We start from the raw sequence: 20,733 nt of genomic DNA, 5'->3' as shown, positions 1-20,733 counted from the left end.
CTCCCCCTGTCTCCCTCCCTATATAACTCGGGACTGCCCTGAGTTTTGGGGGGTACGCCTAGATCTATCTATTATCCGCCATGACAATAAACCTTTTTGGAACCAAGGACTTCCTCGTGTTACTGGGGCCTGCCGCCGCCAAGGCCCTCAGTCCACTGGAACCATAGGATCATCTTCCCTAATGTGGGACCCGCCAAGGTGGTGGAAGCCCCTCTGGGGCTTGCGCCGCTGTGGCGGCCTTCTTAAATTTTTCCCACAAATAATCACCAGAAAACGCATATTGTCTTTAAATGTGTGATGTACTGTTATGTAGTACACACAGGAGATGCATATTTTGTGTGTCTCCAGTACTAGAATTTATTGATAGACACTCATTGTAATAAGTCCTGTAAGAATTGAAACAATTCATCTTAAATTTGCACAGTTGATGAGGTAAGAATGTTACTCTGTATTTTAGTAATTTTTTCTTAAATCCTATTATCTGCTGAGAGTTATAATGTTATCTGTACATTGAATGCATAGTTTAGTTGCTGAAGTTTTTTTTCCTAACACATTTATAGAAATCACAAATTTTTCAGTAATTTAGATCAAATAAATAATATATCTCAAAGTCTATACTTAGGAATATTGCCGTGACAACCATGACAGTAATCTATATTTCCCTTGGAGACTGTTGTATTTGGGACTTGAAAGTTACTCATAGTATAGTTTGAGAACAAACTGAAAGCCTGGATATAATGCAGCTAAAGTCACTCTTGCTGCTACTGAGACAGTTGAGGTGATTACCGAAGATTATACAAGGTGTGCTTTAGGTAGGATTTCTAAATTGATGTAAAACCTTCTGTTCTTGGCTCAGGATGATTTGATTCTCAGAGCTGCAGTTCTTTAATAAAATGAAAGGCCATTTTAAACTGCATTTTACATTTGATGTAATGGTCATGGATCTGAGTGAGCCTTTAGACTTGTAAGTCATTCAGCCCTAGAGGGATTCTATAGGTTGGCATGAACTAATTTCCTGTAAATGACACTCATTTATCATATGCTGCAGGTGGGCACCCAGAATAGGAAAAGTAGTGTGGCGTTTATTCAGTCTACACATGCAGGGAGTTGTTTGGTGCTCCAGTCTGGCTAGCTGAGACAGTGTTCTTAGCCTCGACAGAGAGTTCCAGCCTGAAGTGCTGCATCATCTGACTGACTTCTGGAGCACAGTGATAGTGCTGCTTATGTTTGGAGTACTAGGGAAGAGACAAAGGATAGGCTTCTTACCTCCGCCACAGTCCCTTGGGCCCTGGACAAGCATTACCCTCTCAAGCCTCAGTTTTCTCATCTACAGAATGGAGAAATAGTATCCTTCCAGGCACTTCCCAACATGATAGGAGCATTCCTCTGAGAGTCAGCAAGCAATTGTATGTGGAAACATATCCAGGTGAAGTTACTGAAAGTTTTGATTTAGACAATTGAAAGAAATTGCCTTTATCTCTATTGTAGGCTAATCTTACATCTTCTAGCAGTTCTTAAAGTTCCTTTGATGATTTGTGGATGGTATGTGCAGTGCATGGTTTATTTTAGAGCTAACCTTCTCTGGTTCTGTAAAAAGATTCTCAAAGAATAAACAAAAAATATATTTAAAAAAATAAAAGTCTCTAATTTAAATCCAAATAATCTTATGTTTCAAAATTACATATTTTTGATGTTGAGTTAGGATTAATAAATTGAGAAAATGGATATTGATTTCTTTTGCTGTAATAATGACACATTAATATTCATGAACACACCAAGAGGATGAGATCCTAATATTAAAAACAGATTTAATGTTTTAGCCAGTTGTCTTGAGGCTTCAGCGTCAGACAAGCTTAATCATTAGAATTTGAACATAGGTCTATGATTTTTGTTTTGTTTAATTTTATTTATTTAATGTATGAGTGCTCTCCAACATATACATCTGCAGTCCAGAAGAGAGCATCAGATCCCCTCATAGATGGTTGTGAGCTGCCTATCTGCCTGGTAGGATCCAAACCTGGGTCCTCTGCAAGAACCAGTGCTCCTAGCTGCTGAGTCATGTCTCAAGCCCAGCTTTATCACAGGCTTTATTTCATTCATTATTAACACACATGTGGAGCAAGAGAAAGCCACGTTGTCTGTTTCTCTGAGACAAGGGCTCAGAAGCAGACTTCCTCTGCCCCTCTTTTCCTTCTAGATTGAATAAAGTTACAGGAGTCCCCTGTCCCTTTAAAGAAAACAGCAAAGGAAGAAAGCAGAAATGCAGGTGAAATCTCTTTATTGAGGGGCACCTGCTAAGGAGTAAACTTGGCCATCACTCCAGAGTCTGAGCATGTTTAGAGAAAGAGATTGGTAGAAGAGGCTGGCGGTGGTAAAGGAAGAGTGGAGGATCCTGGCTCCTCCAGAAACACTCCATCTCCATCTGTGCTCCCTAACCTCCTCTTCATCATTTTATGCTTGAGATTCAGGATGCACTCTCAGAAGTATGAGAAAAACCTGAATGTCTTCTCTGACTGTGTTCCTTACCTTTCTGCTCACTCACCAACAGCAGGAAGAATATGGTATCCCATATACCAAGGAGATGTTAGGTATTTCCCCTTTCAGATGACCTTCTCACCACCCAGTTGAACACACCAGAGTTTGCTTCTCAGTTCACATTTTGACAAAAACTATAACTACAAAATTCTGATAAAGTTAGGCAGTTACTTAACTCCAGCAAGACCCTTTGCCCCTCCTAAAGCCTGCGTCTCTCTCCTTCTTCTTACGTCTCAGTTGAGGGGAAGGTAGAGAGCAAGGATTGTAAGGCCTGAGGGGCTTTGATGTTGGAGTACCATGGATGCTTGTGTCAAGCTAACCAGTGTGTTTATTGTCTTACAAAACAAAACAAAATCTGGAGGGTAAATTCATTGGAATTTAAAATAAAAACAAACCAGGACAGGAATTTTATGGAGAAGGAAGATGAAGAGAAAGAAAATACAGGCATGCTGTTTAAGCCAGACTGGAGGTCAGGTGCAGGACAGGTAAACAGCTAAGCAGAAGAGAGGGGGAGGTCTAAAGAAGGAGGAAAGAGGGAAGACCAAAGCATCAGCAAGAGCTTGTGTAGGGTTTGGCCATCATCTAAAAGGAATGGATGAAGAAAGGATAAGTTACCCCTTTCTTAGTTAGGACTCAAAGTCAGTCAGATCCAGCTGTGCCTTCATGGATGGTCAGCTTGTAGGGACTACACTCAAGTGAGATTCTGGGGAACAAAAAGTGTAGCATCTCAACAAAGGGAAACGTACTCCTTTTTTCCTTCTAAGAGGTGATTTATTGACCAGATGACTGATCCGTCAGCTGGAACAGTAGGTATCCACCCAGGCCTGAGTGTGTATGGATCTTTATGGGTACTCTTACGTTCCCCTGCTCTGAAGGGACAGGTCTAAAACCACTGAAGATCCAGACCAGGAGTCTGAGCCCCAAACACTTCTGCATCTCTGACCTCTGCCAAAGATGAGGCTGTCAAGAGGCTCAAGGATATTTCTTGCTTTTAGCCACGTAGTAACATTGTTTAAATACATTTTTAACTGACTTTGAAATTACTGTTAACTACAGTTATCTTGCCATGAAATCAGTCAGGAAAAGTCCTGGTTTCTAAAAGAAATTTTCTGTGGGTCAGATTCTACCATAATTCAGAGCCATGACCAACCAGCCAGCCATCAGGTGAGCTCTTTCCATAGCTTTGGACCATCTAAAGACGATGACTGCTTTCTTTCTGTTAAGCTACTATTGCTTCCAGTTGCACTGGATCTACTGGATTCCTCTCTTTTCTTTCTTTATTCTCCAGTCTAGGCATTTATTCTTCCTCAGGTCTGTAAAGTAAATATCTTAGGCATTGACTTAAGCTCTCTTGTTTTCTAATATGCTTAGGAAGTATTATAAACTTCCCTTTAAACATTGCCTTTGCTGTACCCCACAATTTCTAGTAAATTTTTATGTTTAAGTTTTTACCCAATTTTTCCTGACCTTAAAAACAGCCTACATAATAAATAATATATGAAATTGTGGGTCTGCTTCCTCCCCATCTCTTTCCGTTTTCCTCATCCTGACTTCCCACTTCTGCCCAGTCCTTGCTTGCTTTCTCTTCTTCCTTCTTTTAAAGTGGGTCTGTTTACCATCCCAGCATCACAGTTGTGTGGATTTGCAGCTACACGTCTTTTCACACTTGTGTACTCCTTTTGTGGTAGTAGTTGGTTCCTGAACTCACACAGGGAGATGCCATTTTACAAAGGCATATTCACATTGCTGGTCCTGGACAACCTAGGGGGATTGTACTTGCTGTTTGTTGCTTTGTCAGACTGCAGGAAATGCTGGAAAAGACATGACAGTATGGGCAGTGTCACAGAAGCTGAGGACAGTGTGTGTGTGTGTGTGTGTGTTTGTGTGTGTGTACATAAAAATGAGCTCTTAGGAGTGTGCTTCATGGAAAAGTGGAAAAGAATGTTTGTGAAGATAAATAAAGGGAAACCTTGTGATATACTGTCACACAACTTTTTAAAAAAGACTGTAGCATTGTCTTGCTTTGTCGTAGGTGAAAAGCACACCTGTGTGTTACCTATGGGTTGATATATCATCATTTTGAAGCTGAAGTTTCTGAGAGAATTTTGGCACAGTAATGATTTTAATATCTGATAGTATAGCAACTCTCTCAAGTCTATTCTGTATTATGTTGAAGTTACAGCTTATTAGTTTGTTGTTGAATGCATTCATTTCCTCAAAGGAATTTATAGTAACTGTATTCTTGCATGGATTAACAGTGTGTCTTTTTCTTTCTTTTTGCTATAGGATAAGAAATGGATTCTCAATCATGAAGATGTTTCATTGGGAGAATTACTGGGCAAGGTATGTGATCAGCTGAGCTAAATAAGAAATTTTTATATTAATCAACGAGCACTTCATATTACTGTTCAGGGCATTTTTATATTCTATCACACTTCAGGGTGCATATACACTAATTGTTCTAGAAGAAGACAGTGTCATCAAATATCCTAGAAAGTTCTTACTGTCACTGAGATAGATGTGTGATGATCTTAGAAAGGTTTATGATGAGTCTTATTTTCAAAAATAGTGTATATTTTCCCTGGAAGGGCAAAGCCATAATGATGTTATTAAAACTGAAACTATTGGATGAAGGAAAGAAGCTGTCAGGTTGTGAAAGTTGAAAGAACATCCAGAGGTCACCATGCTTCCAGTTATATTTGACAAGTCAGAAAAGTAGTGAAGTGCTGCTTCTTGAAATAACAGGAAAGTATATAACACTGCATTATCACAAAATGAACATAATGTGGTAGAGGCTGGGGGATAGTGTAGGACTAGAGGTACCTGGCATCCAGCCTGGTCATCTGAGTTCAATATCAGGAAGCTACATGTAGAAGAAGAGTCCCAGCTTCTGACCTGTACATGTATACCATGGAACATGTGCATTCCCTCAGACATGAGAGAAGGGAGGGACAGGGATGGAGGAGAAACGCAAGTTTATTTAAATATTGTGAATAAGGAATGTTTCTTTCAAGTACCTATTTTGTAACTGGGTCTGCTAGTGGTGGGTAAAGACAAGTCTTACAGAGCGACAGTCACTTTTCCTGCAGTCCATTTGGAAGTTTCCTCCAAGTCATAGTCCACATTAGAATGTGTTACTTCCAACAACAAAGACAGACATTTGATATCAATCAGATGGACCCTTCCCACATCTGCCAGTCATCTTCATTCAACTTATGATAAATAAATATTATTTTGTCAGTGACTTAATTATGGATGCTTCTATACAATATTTGAGTTCAATTTAGCTTCATGAGACACTGTGAAAAGTGGAAAACTCAGATATTATTATGGTAGACCTTTTATATAATTTATGAGTGATCAATGCTAGACTTAACTGAGGTCCAGCATTTTAAGTAATTAAATGGTGATCAATTTTTATTCCAAAAGTGAAATTGACCGTTTTTTTCTAATTTTCAAAAATTATGCAGTTTTATCTTAATAAAGTTAAAAAGGGAATCCTTGTTCAAGTCTACATTTAAGTATTCTCGTTTCAGGACTTTTATTGTTTAATGCCTTTTCCAAATGGAAGCATCTAGTTACTATTGCAGACCAGGTTTGATTTGCTAATACATTTTTTTAGTGAATTAATTCTAAAGAACCTAAGCTAAAAGAGGCATTAACTCTGAGGTGCTCTCCTAACTCTGAAGAAAATAGTCATAAACATAACAGTATTTCTTGGGGCAACCCAATAGCAGCAGTTTGGTAAAAAGTTACGACAAACTAATTTTCTTGAAAATACAATTAAATGATAAATTTCAAAAATTAAACATTGAATAGAGTTTTTCAATATTTACAGTACTAAACAAAAATATTTTTAATTAAAGAAAGTGTTCTAATTTTTTATTTGTTTGATTTGAGACAGGTCTCATGTATAGCCCTGGCTGGCCTGGAACTTGCTGTATAACTGAGGTGGCCTCAAACTCACAGAGTTCTTTATGCCCCAGCCTCCCAAATGAAAGGATTAAAGGCATACATGACCATAACTGGTGTGTGTGTCTGTCTGTCTGTGTGTTTCTAGTCATTTTTTATGTTTACTTCAAGTATGACTATTCAGTGTAATTGTGTTTTTTACTAAGAATATTTCCTAGAATGATTACTTTTTTAATGACTAGACATGAAAGTCTCAATAAATTTAACTAATACTTGTTATTTATTATTATTTAGCATAATTTTAGTATATTAAAATACTAGAACATAATTTGTTACAATATTTTACTACCCTTTTTGAATATTTATTGTATACTGAGATTGTGTGAGTAGATAAAAAGAGCCAAACTTTTTTAGTAGTAATTGTTAAGTAATGGTAGAAACTAACTTCTTTATTCAGGGCCTTTAACCTCAGTTTCTCTGGAGCTGACATGAAGTCATCCAGCATTCACTGTGCACCTGTGATGCATTGCATACTCTCCTGGGTGCTTGTGTGTGTGTGTGCATGAACCAGCAGAGAATCCCTGTGCTTACACTGCTGCTCTGACTAGCAAGGGACAGACAGGTAATGTTAGAGAGCACTGAGTTCCAAGGAAAGGGTAAAGGCTTAATCTGCTCATCAGTCACTGTTGCAGTTCTTAAAAGGAAGTGCAGACTGATCTTATTCAGATGTTTACTTTAGAATAAAATCTTGCTGGAAACACCAGTGAGCCTTGAGGGCCACTGACAGTGAGGGTGAAGCAAAGACTCAATGCAAAAGAAAGCAATGCAGAGCTCATCTGGCTAGCAAGAGACAGTTGTGCCCAAACAAGTAAGGGAGCTATAGGAGGATGGAGTCAGCAAGATGATGAGGATGCTGATCATATGGGGCCTGACCTGGTATTATAATATCTTAAGTGTTGTATGAAGGGAATGTTGAGTGGGGGGGGGGTCAGTAGAGCAGGATAGTTACACTTTGGGAAAATGGCCCTTAGCATTGTGGGTTGAAAGCTTAGGAAAGAAGTGCAATTGGGTGAGTGAAAACTGATCCAGGGTTGCAGCTAGGAGGTGGTAAATTTAGATACTGTTTGAAGTTGAACCAGTTGTATGTATTAATGGATGTTGTAGGGATTGAGAAAAAGCCAGAAGTCAGCTCTATGTGTAGCAGGTTTCTGGGAACAAAAGTAAAGATGTGTGATACATCAAATTTATCTATTAGATTTTTGCATGATGATGAAAGCCAGTTGAGTATCGAGTGCTGAGGCTAAACAAAACACTATACAATATAAATTCTTGGCGGTGGGCCTAGATAAAGAAGAGGGTTCAGAACTGAGCACTGTACAAGAAGGAAAAGCTGTCCTTAAAGAAAGTTGAAAAAGTAACCAATTAGGAAGGGAGAAAACCAGGAACTGTTGCTAAGCCCTAAAAGCTAAGAGGAGAAGCTAAAGCAGGGAGGGAGAGTGCCGCCTGGGGTCAGGTGCTGGCAGGCAGTCAGCACTGGGTTTGCAAGACCCTAGTGCTAATAAGACTCAACAGTTTTGTAACAGCCTAATCAGGATGGTTTAAGATTGTAACACTGATGGTCTGTGGCAAAGGGAAGCAATGACAGGGGTGGCTGCATCAGATCACTTATTCTGTGTTAAGAAAAAGAATGGCTTGTTAGTCTGTAGCTGGAATAGTCTAATTGAAGGCTTCAGGATTTGAGAGTATTATGAACTGCTACAGCAAAGTAAGGAGAACATGAGATGCTTCATAGTGGAAGAGAAACATTGATACAAACACAATATCTCCATGGTAACTCAGGAGAGTCACAGTAATACCTTGAAGATTACTTTAGGGCCCATTTTGTTTTGTTTTTGTTTCAGAGAAATAGGAAGCAACAACATCAGCAAGGAATGATGGGAATGTTGCAAAGAGAGTAGAGAGTAAACCAGTTATCCAAAAGTCTAGGAGTGTAAATGATCTAGAAAAAATGGCAAGCCACAGGAAGGCCCTGAACATTTTTTGTTCATGAATTTAGTTAATTCAGTCAGCAGTGTGAAGGTCTTTAGCCATGTTTGAATAGAGTTGGTAGAGTAAAAGTGACACTTGAATTCAAAATGAGAGTGAACAAGGGAAATATTTCTAGTAGGTGACAGCCGTGATGAGGGATAGTGGAAACAGCTCAATGACAAAGCCTCAAAGTTGGCAATTAAAAGAACAGTTTCAGTTCAAATCCAGTAATAAGAACCTGAGGGAATACTGAAGAATGAGCTCTCTGAGACGATGTTACTCATATTGAGCTGTTCTGTAGTGTGGATTTCTTCTCTTCCTAAATACATTGAACGGAATATATATCAAAGTAGATGCTAGGTATAGAAGAAAGTTAGCCTGTATGGGTGATAATTTGTGATGAATATTACTCTGGTAGAACAGATGCTTAGAGTAAGCCACCTTCTACCCTGGGTGACCCTCAGACATCATCAGCCTAATTCTACAGCAGACATGGTTGGTAGGATCAATACCAACATTTCCCTCTCAGAATCTCTGCTTTTTCTTTAATCACAGTAATCTTTAATAAAATATAGTTCTTAAGGCATAGAAAAAGAGTCAGTGGAAGGAGACCTATGCACGCAAGGCAGGGCTGATGTAGTGTTCTCCTTTTGTTGAAGCCAAGCATAGACTAACCAAAGTTTTCCCTAGCAGAGATGAGCATAGAGGGACCATGGAGGAGACGCCCGTATTTATTACAACCCTAAGTGTGTAATAAACAGCACAGTACTTCGGTTAACTCAAAATGCTTCATTTTATGCTTTCCTAAAATTTTAGCAAAGATTTATGTGCTGTCAGACATGCCAAACAATGATTATATTTTCATTTTCAGGGGAATTTTGGTGAGGTGTATAAGGGCACACTAAAGGATAAAACTCCTGTTGCCGTTAAAACGTGCAAGGAAGACCTTCCTCAGGAATTAAAAATAAAGTTTTTACAGGAAGCCAAGTGAGTTCTTTAAAATTATATAAAATGTGTGTTTATAATTCATTACATTTATCATTCTGATGTATTAAATCCATTGAGGTAAGTTTCAAGACATCTCCTAAACTGTAATTGCTGAAGCAGAAGTCAGCAATCCTGGGTAGGCATTTTTTCGTTGTGGGAAATTTCTTGTTTGAGCTAGCCTGGAGACCAGGTAAGCAGTCATGGTAGCAATAGGGCATCAACAATGGAACTATTCTCTCCTTTCTTAAAAATTCTGCAGCATTGTTTATTTCATCGAACATATTGCAGTGCTGTAGTTACATTTGTAATAAAACATTATTAAATAACATACCTTGTATATACTTTTTGCTATATCTACAATACCCTTATTGACTATAACTTTGATTCCTTTCTGAGAATCTCAGATTTCTTTTTGTGTTTTGTGTCTGGCATTGTTGAGAAGTGCTGCATGCCCATTCTCTCCTGAGGTGACTTCTTTACATTATATTCTCAACTAAAATTGAGTGTCCGTCTTCATGATCCCTGTACTGCAGATAATTAAAACTTGTCTGCTATCTATAAAATCAGGTATGCTGATTACATGTTTTAAAAATGAAAATGTAATTGCACAGCATGTGCTAGACAGAAATGGTGGGAGTGACACTATGGCAGGGCTGTGAGGACAAGGACAAGTGGCAGTGAGAGCGTCTGAGTTTGTGGCATGAGTCCTTTAGCGCACATCCAGTGGTGATCTAAAGCATCCATGGCCATAGGCTCACGTTAAGTTAAGTATTAAGAATTTAAATGCTGACTGAGGAACAAAGTTTTAGTCCTCTCATGTCCAGTACTGGAGATTGGTTGCTGAGAGGTGTGCTTCTGTAACTGAGTTCACAGTCCTGCTGGACAACTCCACAGATTCTTAGGGTCAAAGGCTATGTTTAACATTGCTTTGAGCAGTATTCTCACTTTTAAACTTATGATTATGTTATTGTAAGCTAAATCATTTAATTTCCTTTTAGCTTAAATCATGAAGTTTGATGAAGAAATGTAAGTTCTGTCCATTCAGGCTTTTGAGTATTTCTTTATAGATACCAGTTATATTATTATATAGCTAGCTGTTTTATGCAGTGACTTTATTACTGTCTTCCAGCGTTATAAAGGACATTTTATTTTAAAGTCTTGAGACTTTATTTTATTTTAAATTCTTTTCTTTTATTTTATTTTATTTATTTTATTTATATTATATATATTTATTTATTTTATTTTATTTTATTTTATTTTAAATTCTTGAGACTTGAATTTTAATTTCTATTAGAAATTTTGCTAAATCATTGACAGCATTTTCTTTGTTTCTTGATTTTTTCCTATTTTATTTTCATTTAGAAATCACAATATATTTTTAATCTAAAATGTTTGTCTTTGAGTTAAGTTCTTTATTTGTATATGCACAAAACACAGTTTTTGTTCTAGTTAATTTTTTCATTTTCATAGGAAAGAATGCAACAATTTTCCCATGGGAGTGAATTTATAATATTAGGGTAAAGGGGAGGTCTAAGAGACTTGTTCTATTTTTAACACCCGTGCTTGAAATCTTGCTAACAGTTGTTTCTTATTTTATAACCTCTACTGAAATACTGTGTTTATCCAAACTAACTCCACACCAATTCATCCCCAGCCTATGTTGAAACTGTATTTGACCCTTTTTGTAGCCCTTTTTGAAAAACAGTATGTCTGCCATATGAAACCGATCATGTAGTAAACCAATGTCTGTAACATTTACCAGTGTGGAGTGATTTGGGGCGGACTGACACTAGGTGTTCTGAAGTGAGTTCCACGTGTTCTTCCTACTGCCCCTGATAATTACACATCCGCAGTGGGTGCCAATTTTAAATCAGTATCTGAGGATGATCAGCTCATCTGCACTTGTGATATGCCACCCACATTTATCAATACTTGTTGATACGCATCCTGCTTACCAGAATTTGAAAACACACTGACATTTTAAATATTGAGTCGTGAAATTAATGTATATTCTAATTGCATATGTTGTTCATTATCATAAATTAAAGCTTTGTTTTCAACTGATAAACTTTTACTTTTTTCTCATCTAGAATTCTCAAGCAATATGATCACCCCAATATTGTCAAACTTATAGGCGTGTGCACACAAAGACAGCCTGTCTACATCATTATGGAACTGGTCCCAGGTAATGCCATTTGAGAGGTATACTTGATGACATTTTAATGTCATGTTTTATTGCCTTTTTACATTCAATCTCTTTGATATTTCCTTGTAAAGTTTCCAAGGACTCTTGCATAACATTTTCCTGATAACAAAGCCTGCATATATACTCAGTATTTTTATAGGCCATAACATGTTTATATTTTCTAGAAAATGTCAGCCAACATATTTGAGACAGATTTACTAGAGTGTAGTTACACATGGAGTTCAGTTGTGTATGGAGTTCACGTGTAAGCAGCTGCCTAGGAAACTGAGCATTAGTGTGACTGTCACTACTCCAAGTGTCACCGCCTGCTGTGTGATCCCTGTATGTCATTCCAGAGTCCATCTCCACACACTTTTCTCCGATTAAAAATCTCCTGGTGCTCTGTGCTTGCATATGAGTTGGGTGCTTCTCTCATGGGTGAACTACCAGGGAAGCTTCTTGCCTCCGGGTCTTTAACAACTTGTAGCAACAAGCATGGGCAGCCACAAACTGGGATAGTATGTTTGTTTTCTGATTTTCTTTCTTCCTGTTGTAGACAAATAAGCTAAACTTTGACCTTGATAGTTTGCAGTGCTTCATAACCAAAGAGGGTTTGCTTTCTCCATCAGTGTGTGCTTCATATAACTTCTTTTAAAAGAAGACATGTAAAGGAATATTAAAAGTATGTATGACTGTAATTAAAATTCTTGGAGTAAACACAGTGTCGTAGGATCCTTGCTCTATATGGCCTATAAAATGCTTCTATGTTTAGGGTTAGCGTCCTGTTTTACCACACTAGTTTGCTTGTTCTCAAAGTACTCTAGGTATTAAACATAACTGCGTTACACATAGATTATCAATAACTTCATCAAAATGGCATTGTCTCTGTTAGGTGTATTATATTTTGGCATGATTTGTGCATGAAAAGAGCATAGTCTAACCATTTAGGAACAGTATAATTACATATAACTATATTCTTTATATAGTTTACTCAAATATTTGATATACAAATTATATAAACTAGGATATTTAAAAATAAACACATGTGGATATTTTTGTAGGTGCAGACAGTAGGTCTGGGTTAGTAGTAAATTCTGCCAAAATGTTTAGCTTTGGCAGGAGCCAGACTTGAGGAAAAGTGATTCATTGGATCACTTGGATGAAAGATTTAGATGCAAGTGTAAGCTGAGAAAAGCCGAAGGCAGTTGTGTACAGTAGGCAGGCAAGTGTTGAGCAGTGCGGGGAACTGAACTCTGCTATCTGCACACATAGTGAGGGGAGCGCCTTCTAGTCAACAGTCTAACGGTCTTCCCATGTCACAGAACGTGCTCAGTTAATGTAACTTTTGATGGTGATGTAACTTGTGATGTTACTGCCTGGTAATCAGCCACTTCTGCCTGTCCCTTGCCATGACTGTAAAGCATTCCCCTTTGTAAAATTTATGTGGCTCATCTGATGTGAATTTTAACTTACTTTCTTTCCTTGTTTTCTTTTTCTTTCCTTTCTCCATTTTGCAAACAGTCCTCAAGCAAGTTCCACTCGATGTGGGTGTGCACTTACTTGGAGATGTGATAAAAATTCGGCAGAGTGATCCATTCAGTTCGATGCCCACCCTGACATGATCAGTGGGAAGCCTAACAAACTTGAGTAGCTAGGAGCTTGAAGGAGCTAACATCTTACCTCACTGTAGTGTCCATCAGAAGTTGAATCTTCACTGGATTTTCTCAAACCAGTGTTTAAGTGTCAGGTGCAGTTCTTACCTAGATATGTCTGTGGCTAGTCTACTCAGGACTGCTCAGATATTGGCAGAGTTCCCTTGTCTCCACTGCTGGAAGCTCTTAGTTCTGTGTGGTTTGCCAGCCATCCTCAGCTCCTTCTGACACGCTCTGTGCATCTTCGTAGCACATAGCTGGCATGCCAGATACTTCAAAGGTATTACATTTCTCAAATTGACATGTTTCTTACCAGCTGGAGAACTGTGTGAGATGAGTTCCACTTAGATTATATAGACGTCCCTATATAGATGTGCACTCAGCCATGTGCCTGGATGTGTTTATGAGAAACCACTAACGATGGACATAGTATCCAGGGGCTAGGGTAGGGTAAGTGTGGGCCACTATCCTTCAGTCCCACCCACCAAAGTAGACTTTCATAAAGACTAATTGCATCGTGGACTCTAAAACCCTATTAAAAAGCTTTTCATACAAGAGTACATTCAGACCATTAGTTGATATGTAATTAAAATGTGTTCTTTGCTCATGCATGTTCTGTAGCATGATGACTGAGTCATTTGGAAAACATCATGTCATTATAGAATACAGATCGTGCCACAGTGACCTGGTTCCTTATACAGTGTCAAAAGAGCACACTCATCAATGTTACAAATAATCTAATAGAAAAGTAATGGGGACACTCCCAGGATCATGATAGCAAAAGCATGTTTTCTAAACTTTTAAATTTAATTTGAAATAATATTTTATCCATGGCCATAAAATGTATCAGCCTTTTTCTTTAAAGAGTGAAGCTCACTTCATTTTTGGTAACATGCTCCCTTCTAATGACCATGTTTTTCTTTTACCTTCGTTTTTAAAAACTGGTTTAATGGGATATATTTGATACATAATGAAGAGCATGTTTAAAGTGTGTATGTGTTGACATTTATATAATCTTTTGAAACCTTTACAACAACAAGGCCATGAGCACATCTGTCTGTCACCCTCATTCTCTCATGTCTCTCTGGAGTTCTCCTCTGACCTTTTTTTTTTTTTTTTTTTTTTTTTTTTTTTTTTTTTTTTTTTTTTTATTTATTTATTTTTTTTTTCCCTCTGACCTTTTTGCACCATCCCTGTCACCCACTGATCCGCTCGTCCCCCGCCCCCCCCATCCTGTTAGTTAGCATTCCTTAGACCCGTGTATACATGGCATTGAACAGCACATATTTATTCTTCTGTCTAAGGGCTTGTGCTTAGTATAATTAGATGGCATTAGTCAACTTTCCTATGTTATTTTTTATTTAGCATACAGAGTTATGGGTTTTGTTGGGCTTTGCCATCCGTATGCACCATACCTTGCTTACTGTCCTCATTCTCATGCCCCTCCCCGCCCTTCCCCACCATTACTGATCCCTGCATCCTCCTCAAATAGTGTTTCTCTTGCATCCCTGTGTGCATGTGTGTCTGTCTGTGTGTGCATTTATATAGCCAAATGTAAATTCTATATGTGTGAAATAAATGTGTGACACTTTGTCTTTGTCCCTTGTATTACCCCTAGTTCTTGTCCTTTCCTTTTCTGCTTCGTCATAATCCACGTCTTAAAGATATTGTAGTCTATTCCTTTTTATGGATGAATAGAGTTTCATTTTGTGAGTATACCATAATTTATCTATTTTGTTTTTGAAAGGCTTTTAGGTTGCTTGATTTTAAGGCTAATTACAAATTAATTTGATGTAACGTTCCTGCACATGTTTTTGTATTATAATGTACTTTCTTTTTCTTGGGACATACAAGGGAATTGAATGGATCATATGATGTTTATGTTTAAATTTTGGGAAATTACAAATTGCTTTTCAGAGTGGCCATACTATTTTATATTTTATTCAACATGTAATGAGAGTTCTATTTCTCCTATACCCTCCCCCAATGCCTGTTTTCTTTTCTTAAACCTTACTAATATTTATAGGGAGGTACTTTGTTATGTGTTTTGTTTGTTTGTACAAGGTCTCAACTATGTAGACCAGGATCAGCTTGCCTCTGTCTTAAATACTGAGGTTAAAGGTGACACTCCCACATCTGGCTTTTTTGTGATTTTAAGTACCTTTCTTGGCTGCATTAAAAACACAGAGCATCTTTTATGTGTTAGGTAGAACGTTTCTAGAACTTCTTTGGTCTAGTATCTTTATAATCATTGACTATCCTTTTAAGTCGGGTCATTTGCTTCTTGGTTCTTTCACCAAGAAAGGATATTCTTTACGTGAATATTTATCCTTTTTCTTTCATGACTTATCCAGCCCTATTATTTTCTTAAGTGTTTTTTGAAGAACAGATGTGTTTAATTTTGATGAAATTTAATTTATATTTTTTATGAATCATGCTTTTGGTCGTATTTCTAAGATAACTTTGTGCACAATGCCACAAAGATTTTTCCATTTATTACAAAAGTTTCTAATTTTAATAGTCTGTGTTTGACTCTGTGGTCAGTGTCTCTCTTTTCTGTTCTTGGGTTTCTTCATGCAGTATCACACCATCTTGATTGCAATCATTTTCCAAATCCCCAGAAACAGGGAAGACAGTATATGCTCAACTTATTTTTTGTCGGGGGAAGCAAGAGGACATAGTAAAGGAATAATGGGTTCTTTCATAAATGGTACAGGAAAAAAAATGGAGATTTTCATATGCAAAGAATGAGTCAAACTCATATCCTACCCAAAAACCAATTATACATCATGGAAGAGAGCCTATGGGAAACCCTAGGAAATTGGCCTTCACAGTGAGTTTAATGGATGTCACACCAGAAAGTCAGGCCACAAAAACAGAAATAAACATACTAAATCAAACTAAATTTCTCACTGGAAAGGAAATACTCCAAATAAATAAATATAAATAAATAAGTAAGAAACATCATTCAGGTTCTGGATTGAGAAAAGTGTAAGTAAACCATATATATAGTTTATTAAGAATTTATAGAATCCAATAGAGGAAAAACAACTTTAATCAAAGTGGGCAAAATAGATATTTATTGAACGAAGGTATAAAAATAGTTGATATATATATAAAATGATGCTTAGGATATTAACCATCCTTTATCAAAGCTACTTTAAGTCACAGGTTAGCATAGATAGTCTCAGGCCAAAAGATCCCTGATGTCTACAAGAGTCGAAAGACTCAGTAACTATGTTCCTGAGGGTATATATAATTCATTATGTTAACCCTGGGGAGGTTCACAAAGAAATTACAAAGAGGACTGTCCTGTGGCCCATGTGTCATGTGTCTTTCTCATAGCATAAGACAAAGTAAAGGGTCCCCCACTGTACAATGCTAACCTCCCTGTTCACAATAGCGAAAGAACAGATAGGAGTAGGACCTGGTTTCATACATGAAGGAACAGACACATGTATGACTGCCTCTGTTACGTTTGGCCTGTGGTGGCATATCCTGACAGGAGCCCAGCATCAAGCAAAGTATTTGTTTCCTGGTTAGGAATGAGGGAAGAGAGGCAGGACTCCTGGTGTCCTTTCCCAGCTCTCCCCCAGTCCCATGACCTGCCTCACTGGACAGGCTACTTCACCTGTCAGGCCCTCCTCTACTTCCCAGTGGTACCAGGAGAGAGCCCAGACCAGACACAGCTAGGGAGGACATTTCTGCTTCTGACTATAGGAAATATAAATTTATCTTTTTTGTTTATTTTAAAAATTCTTATAATATACTCATACTACTTCAAAATAGTATTGTTATGTCCCTTTTATATAAAAAGCTACAATAGAGAGATAGACAGGTAGTGTTTGTTCTTATATGATTAGAACAGTAATATATTTAATATGTTTGCCAAATATTTTCCAGCTGTCAGCATTTTGCCTGACATTGCCATCTGTTCTCCCCATGCTATCGCCGTGTCCATTTTACACAAAGTAACACGTAGTGTCTGGTGTGCAAACTGTAATCTGCAAAGATTTAAAACTCTACTGCCCTGCTCAGATAAGTAAGTTCTCTGGAATCATAAACCCAAAGTATATGTATGTTTGAGAGTGTAAGTATCTGAGGATTCCAGTGTAATGTGAATACACCGAGTGGACTCTGTCTTGGTTCACATCATTTCTTGAGGTAGGAATTCTTTACTTGCTTGCTTCCTGACTCTTGGCTAAATAGAAGCAAAAGAAAGTTCTAGGCAGTGGGAAGTAATCACCAGAGCAGGACAGCATTAGAACCAGATGACCCCTGATTTTGCAAATAAAGGCAGGGTTTTGTTTTTGACAAAAGACAGACTTAAGGATTGCTTAGAGTCCAGTCAACTATTACTTGTTTTGGGAGCCTATGGTTAGCTCAGACAGTGCAGCGGGCAGCAGCCTGCACACCAGGAACCACCAACTACCAGTTTTAGAAAGGCTTGAAGGCCGGCAGTCTCCACTCTGTTCTCACTAGAATCTACCCACTACCCCTTCTTTTGAATTCATGTCTCCATAGAAGTGATTTCATACTGGTTTTCAGATCACACAGATATGTGGCCCTTGACAAACCCACAAAGTTAACTGAATTTAAAAATGAAATTTAAAAATTTGAAACTCTTAAGATTATTGCAAGGTTTATATGAGTTTTAGACATTGTGAAAATATATCTCACCTTAATAGTATGATTTAAAAGAGAAAATCAAGTTTATACAGTTTATACTATCTAAATATTTAGGATTAGGAGTCCAGATATGGTTATTAATATCCATCTAATAAGAATGTCCAGGAGAAATCTTTCAGTTACCAGAATTCTTTTTTTTTAATTATTCTATTCTGTTATTCCTGAAATCAGGTTTCATTATGTGTTTTTGCCAAAAGAGTAATTATATTAAAAAGTAAGCATTGATTCTTCTTCATTTTGAAATCTAATGTTTTCATTTGATTTTGACATTATCATGTGCCCTCACAGCTCTGAATTTACCTGCACAGTCACAGGCAGTGACAACCCCAATTTACTTGGGAACTAAGTCCCTCCATTTGGGCCCTGGGTCCTGCTGCCCTTCGATTCTTCCTAGAGGAAAGGCAAACACAGCTAACAAAGGACTAAGGGATGTGGCTCCTGGCTCACTAAAGGAGCCTTAAAATATGAATTGTCATCTTTCCTTACATAGAGTTCACCTATTTCCAGTGAGTATCACTCCACAGTGGCCAGTGATGAAGTCAAGAAAAAGGACAGGAAAGTAATTCTCAAAGTAATGATTATGAAAAATGTGTAATTGGTATAGCTGGTTTAGTTTTTTGTTTATTTTTGCTTTTTGGCTTTGACACAGGGTTTCTTGCGGGGCACCGCCTCGCCGAAAAGGAGAACGCCACGCTAAGGATTCTTCTGACAGCAGTTTTATTGTTACAGCTCTTTTAGTGTTACAGCTCTCTTAGATGGTAGTGTTACAGCTCTCTTAGATGGTAGTGAGGCGAGGGACGCCAAGCCCCAAAAGCTTATGGCTTATATAGAGCTTTAGGAGACGTGCCACACACTCATTGGCTCTTATGATGTCGCCAAATTAGCATACTGGTTTTCGCGCCTTGCGCAGGCGCACATTCAAGCAAGGCTCGCAAGAAGAACCAGGAAGCAGGAAACCGGCGCCATCTTGCAATGGCGGACGCGGCTCCTAACAGTTTCTCTCTGCAGCCCTGCCTGTCCTCGAACTTGTTTCACTCTGTAGACCAGGATGGCTTAAACTCACAGAGATCTGCTGCCTGCCTTTGCCTCTCAAGTGGGGATTTAAAGGCATACACTATCACCACCTGGCAATTTCTTAGTTGTTTTGAGATAGGATTTCTCCCATGTAGCCCTAACAAGCTGAGAAAGTACTTTCTAGAGTAGGCTGTCCTCATACTCATTAACATGCCTGCCTTTGCCTCTATGGTACTAGGATAACAGGCGTGAGCTACCATATCTATCTGAAGTTTATAATATTACAAATAAACAAAAACCCCAATTGTGTGGAATTTAAGTTTTTTTGTATATGATAGAACAACTTTGAAATGATCTAAATTAATATAAACTGGTACACTGAAGACTTCAATTTGAGAGACTAAATGATTCGTTAGCTGATTTTTGTAAATTACATTCTTGCCTGAATTTTATAATTGGAGTAAGAGTGTGCACACTTGCCATTGTGAATATCACAGTTGATACTTTTGGTAGGATGTGAGATGTTTGCAAATCAACGTCAGAAAGATGGCATCTTTTAGCATGTATCTCTTTGCAGCTCCATTTGCTACTTAGCAGCCTAACGCAGACATGAATTAACTACTTAGCAGCCTAAGGCAGACATGAGTTAAGTAAAGTGGCCAGCTGTGAGACACCAGCGTAGTCAGGAGCCTGCTGGCATTTCACCCCGACCTCTGTCTTGTTCTTGAATCTGCCACTCCCTTCTAGTGACCATTAGTGAGTGACATTAGCGAGTGTCATTTACAAGAGGTTGAGTTAAATGCCAAAGACATCAATCCAGAAGAAGAAAAGCATTGCATGCCTGGGACGGGGTTTCAAGAAGCAGGTGCTGGGACATTGCTGTGAACACTGAGTTCTGGAGGACACTGAAACAGAGCCTTCTGAGTTTTGTATTTCTCCTGTGCTTTGTGCTCTGTCACAGTGGGTGTGCTTGTGAATAAGAAGCGCCCCTGCCCTTGTGGGAGCAGCTGGCACATGGTGAGCAGCATGGTATGTTCTCTGTCTGCTTGTGCTCTGAGCTCCTGATTTAAAATGCCTTCCTTAATGGTACTTGAAGATCCTTGATTGAAATGAAAGTGTGGGAGTTATGACCATGTGTGTGTCCTTCTACACAAATAAGTGTTCCTCAGTTTTCTAATGGCTTTTATCATTTTTGTATTCCTGATTATATTTGGAGAAGTCTGAGACTTGTCAGAAAGAAAGTTTAAAATACTATTTTAAATGATAAGAAAAAATGTATTATTATTGACAATCCTTTGAGTGTAGAGCTAATAAATTTTGGTGAAAATAGCTGTTCATATTAAAATGGCTTATTTTGCCATTTTCCCCAGTAATCTATGCAACTAATATTAATCTGGGAATTTCTGTTACTAGAATAAAAGAAACAGTTACTGAGACATTGGGGAACTGGTATGATTAGAATCTTTAAACTCAGTTTAACAGAAGTTGTTTTTAATGCACACTACATTGAAGGCAGAGGTGGAAGTGTAGTATGTATGTATGTATGTATGTATGTATATATGTGTGTGTATTTGTGTAAATATGTATGTGTGTATGTCTGTGTATGTGTGTCTATATGTGGATGTATGTTTGTATATTTCAATGTGTGTGTGTATATATGCATGTATGCTCTTTGGGGTTTTTTGTTTTGTTTTGTTTTTGCTTTCACTAAAATATTGCAGGTACTTACTC

At 37.9% G+C, this 20,733-nt stretch overlaps 1 protein-coding gene across 3 annotated transcripts in view; it reads left to right on the top strand.

Moving 5' to 3' along the window:
• The window catches only part of Fer (FER tyrosine kinase), a 263,815-nt gene that overhangs the window by 139,422 nt on the left and 103,660 nt on the right, over positions 1-20,733 (top strand). For all 3 annotated transcript variants that reach the window (XM_028755701.1, XM_028755700.1, XM_028755699.1), the window contains exons 12-14: positions 4,822-4,878; positions 9,347-9,462; positions 11,553-11,647. In XM_028755701.1, coding sequence (XP_028611534.1) covers positions 4,822-4,878; positions 9,347-9,462; positions 11,553-11,647 — 268 coding nt within the window. The remainder of the gene's footprint in view (positions 1-4,821; positions 4,879-9,346; positions 9,463-11,552; positions 11,648-20,733) is intronic.

Source organism: Grammomys surdaster, unplaced genomic scaffold (assembly GCF_004785775.1).
Source record: "Grammomys surdaster isolate TR1022 unplaced genomic scaffold, NIH_TR_1.0 126076, whole genome shotgun sequence".
Classification (NCBI taxonomy): Eukaryota; Metazoa; Chordata; class Mammalia; order Rodentia; family Muridae; genus Grammomys; species Grammomys surdaster.
The sequence above is the reverse complement of the archived record's forward strand: the minus strand, read 5'-3'. Positions and strand labels throughout refer to the sequence as shown.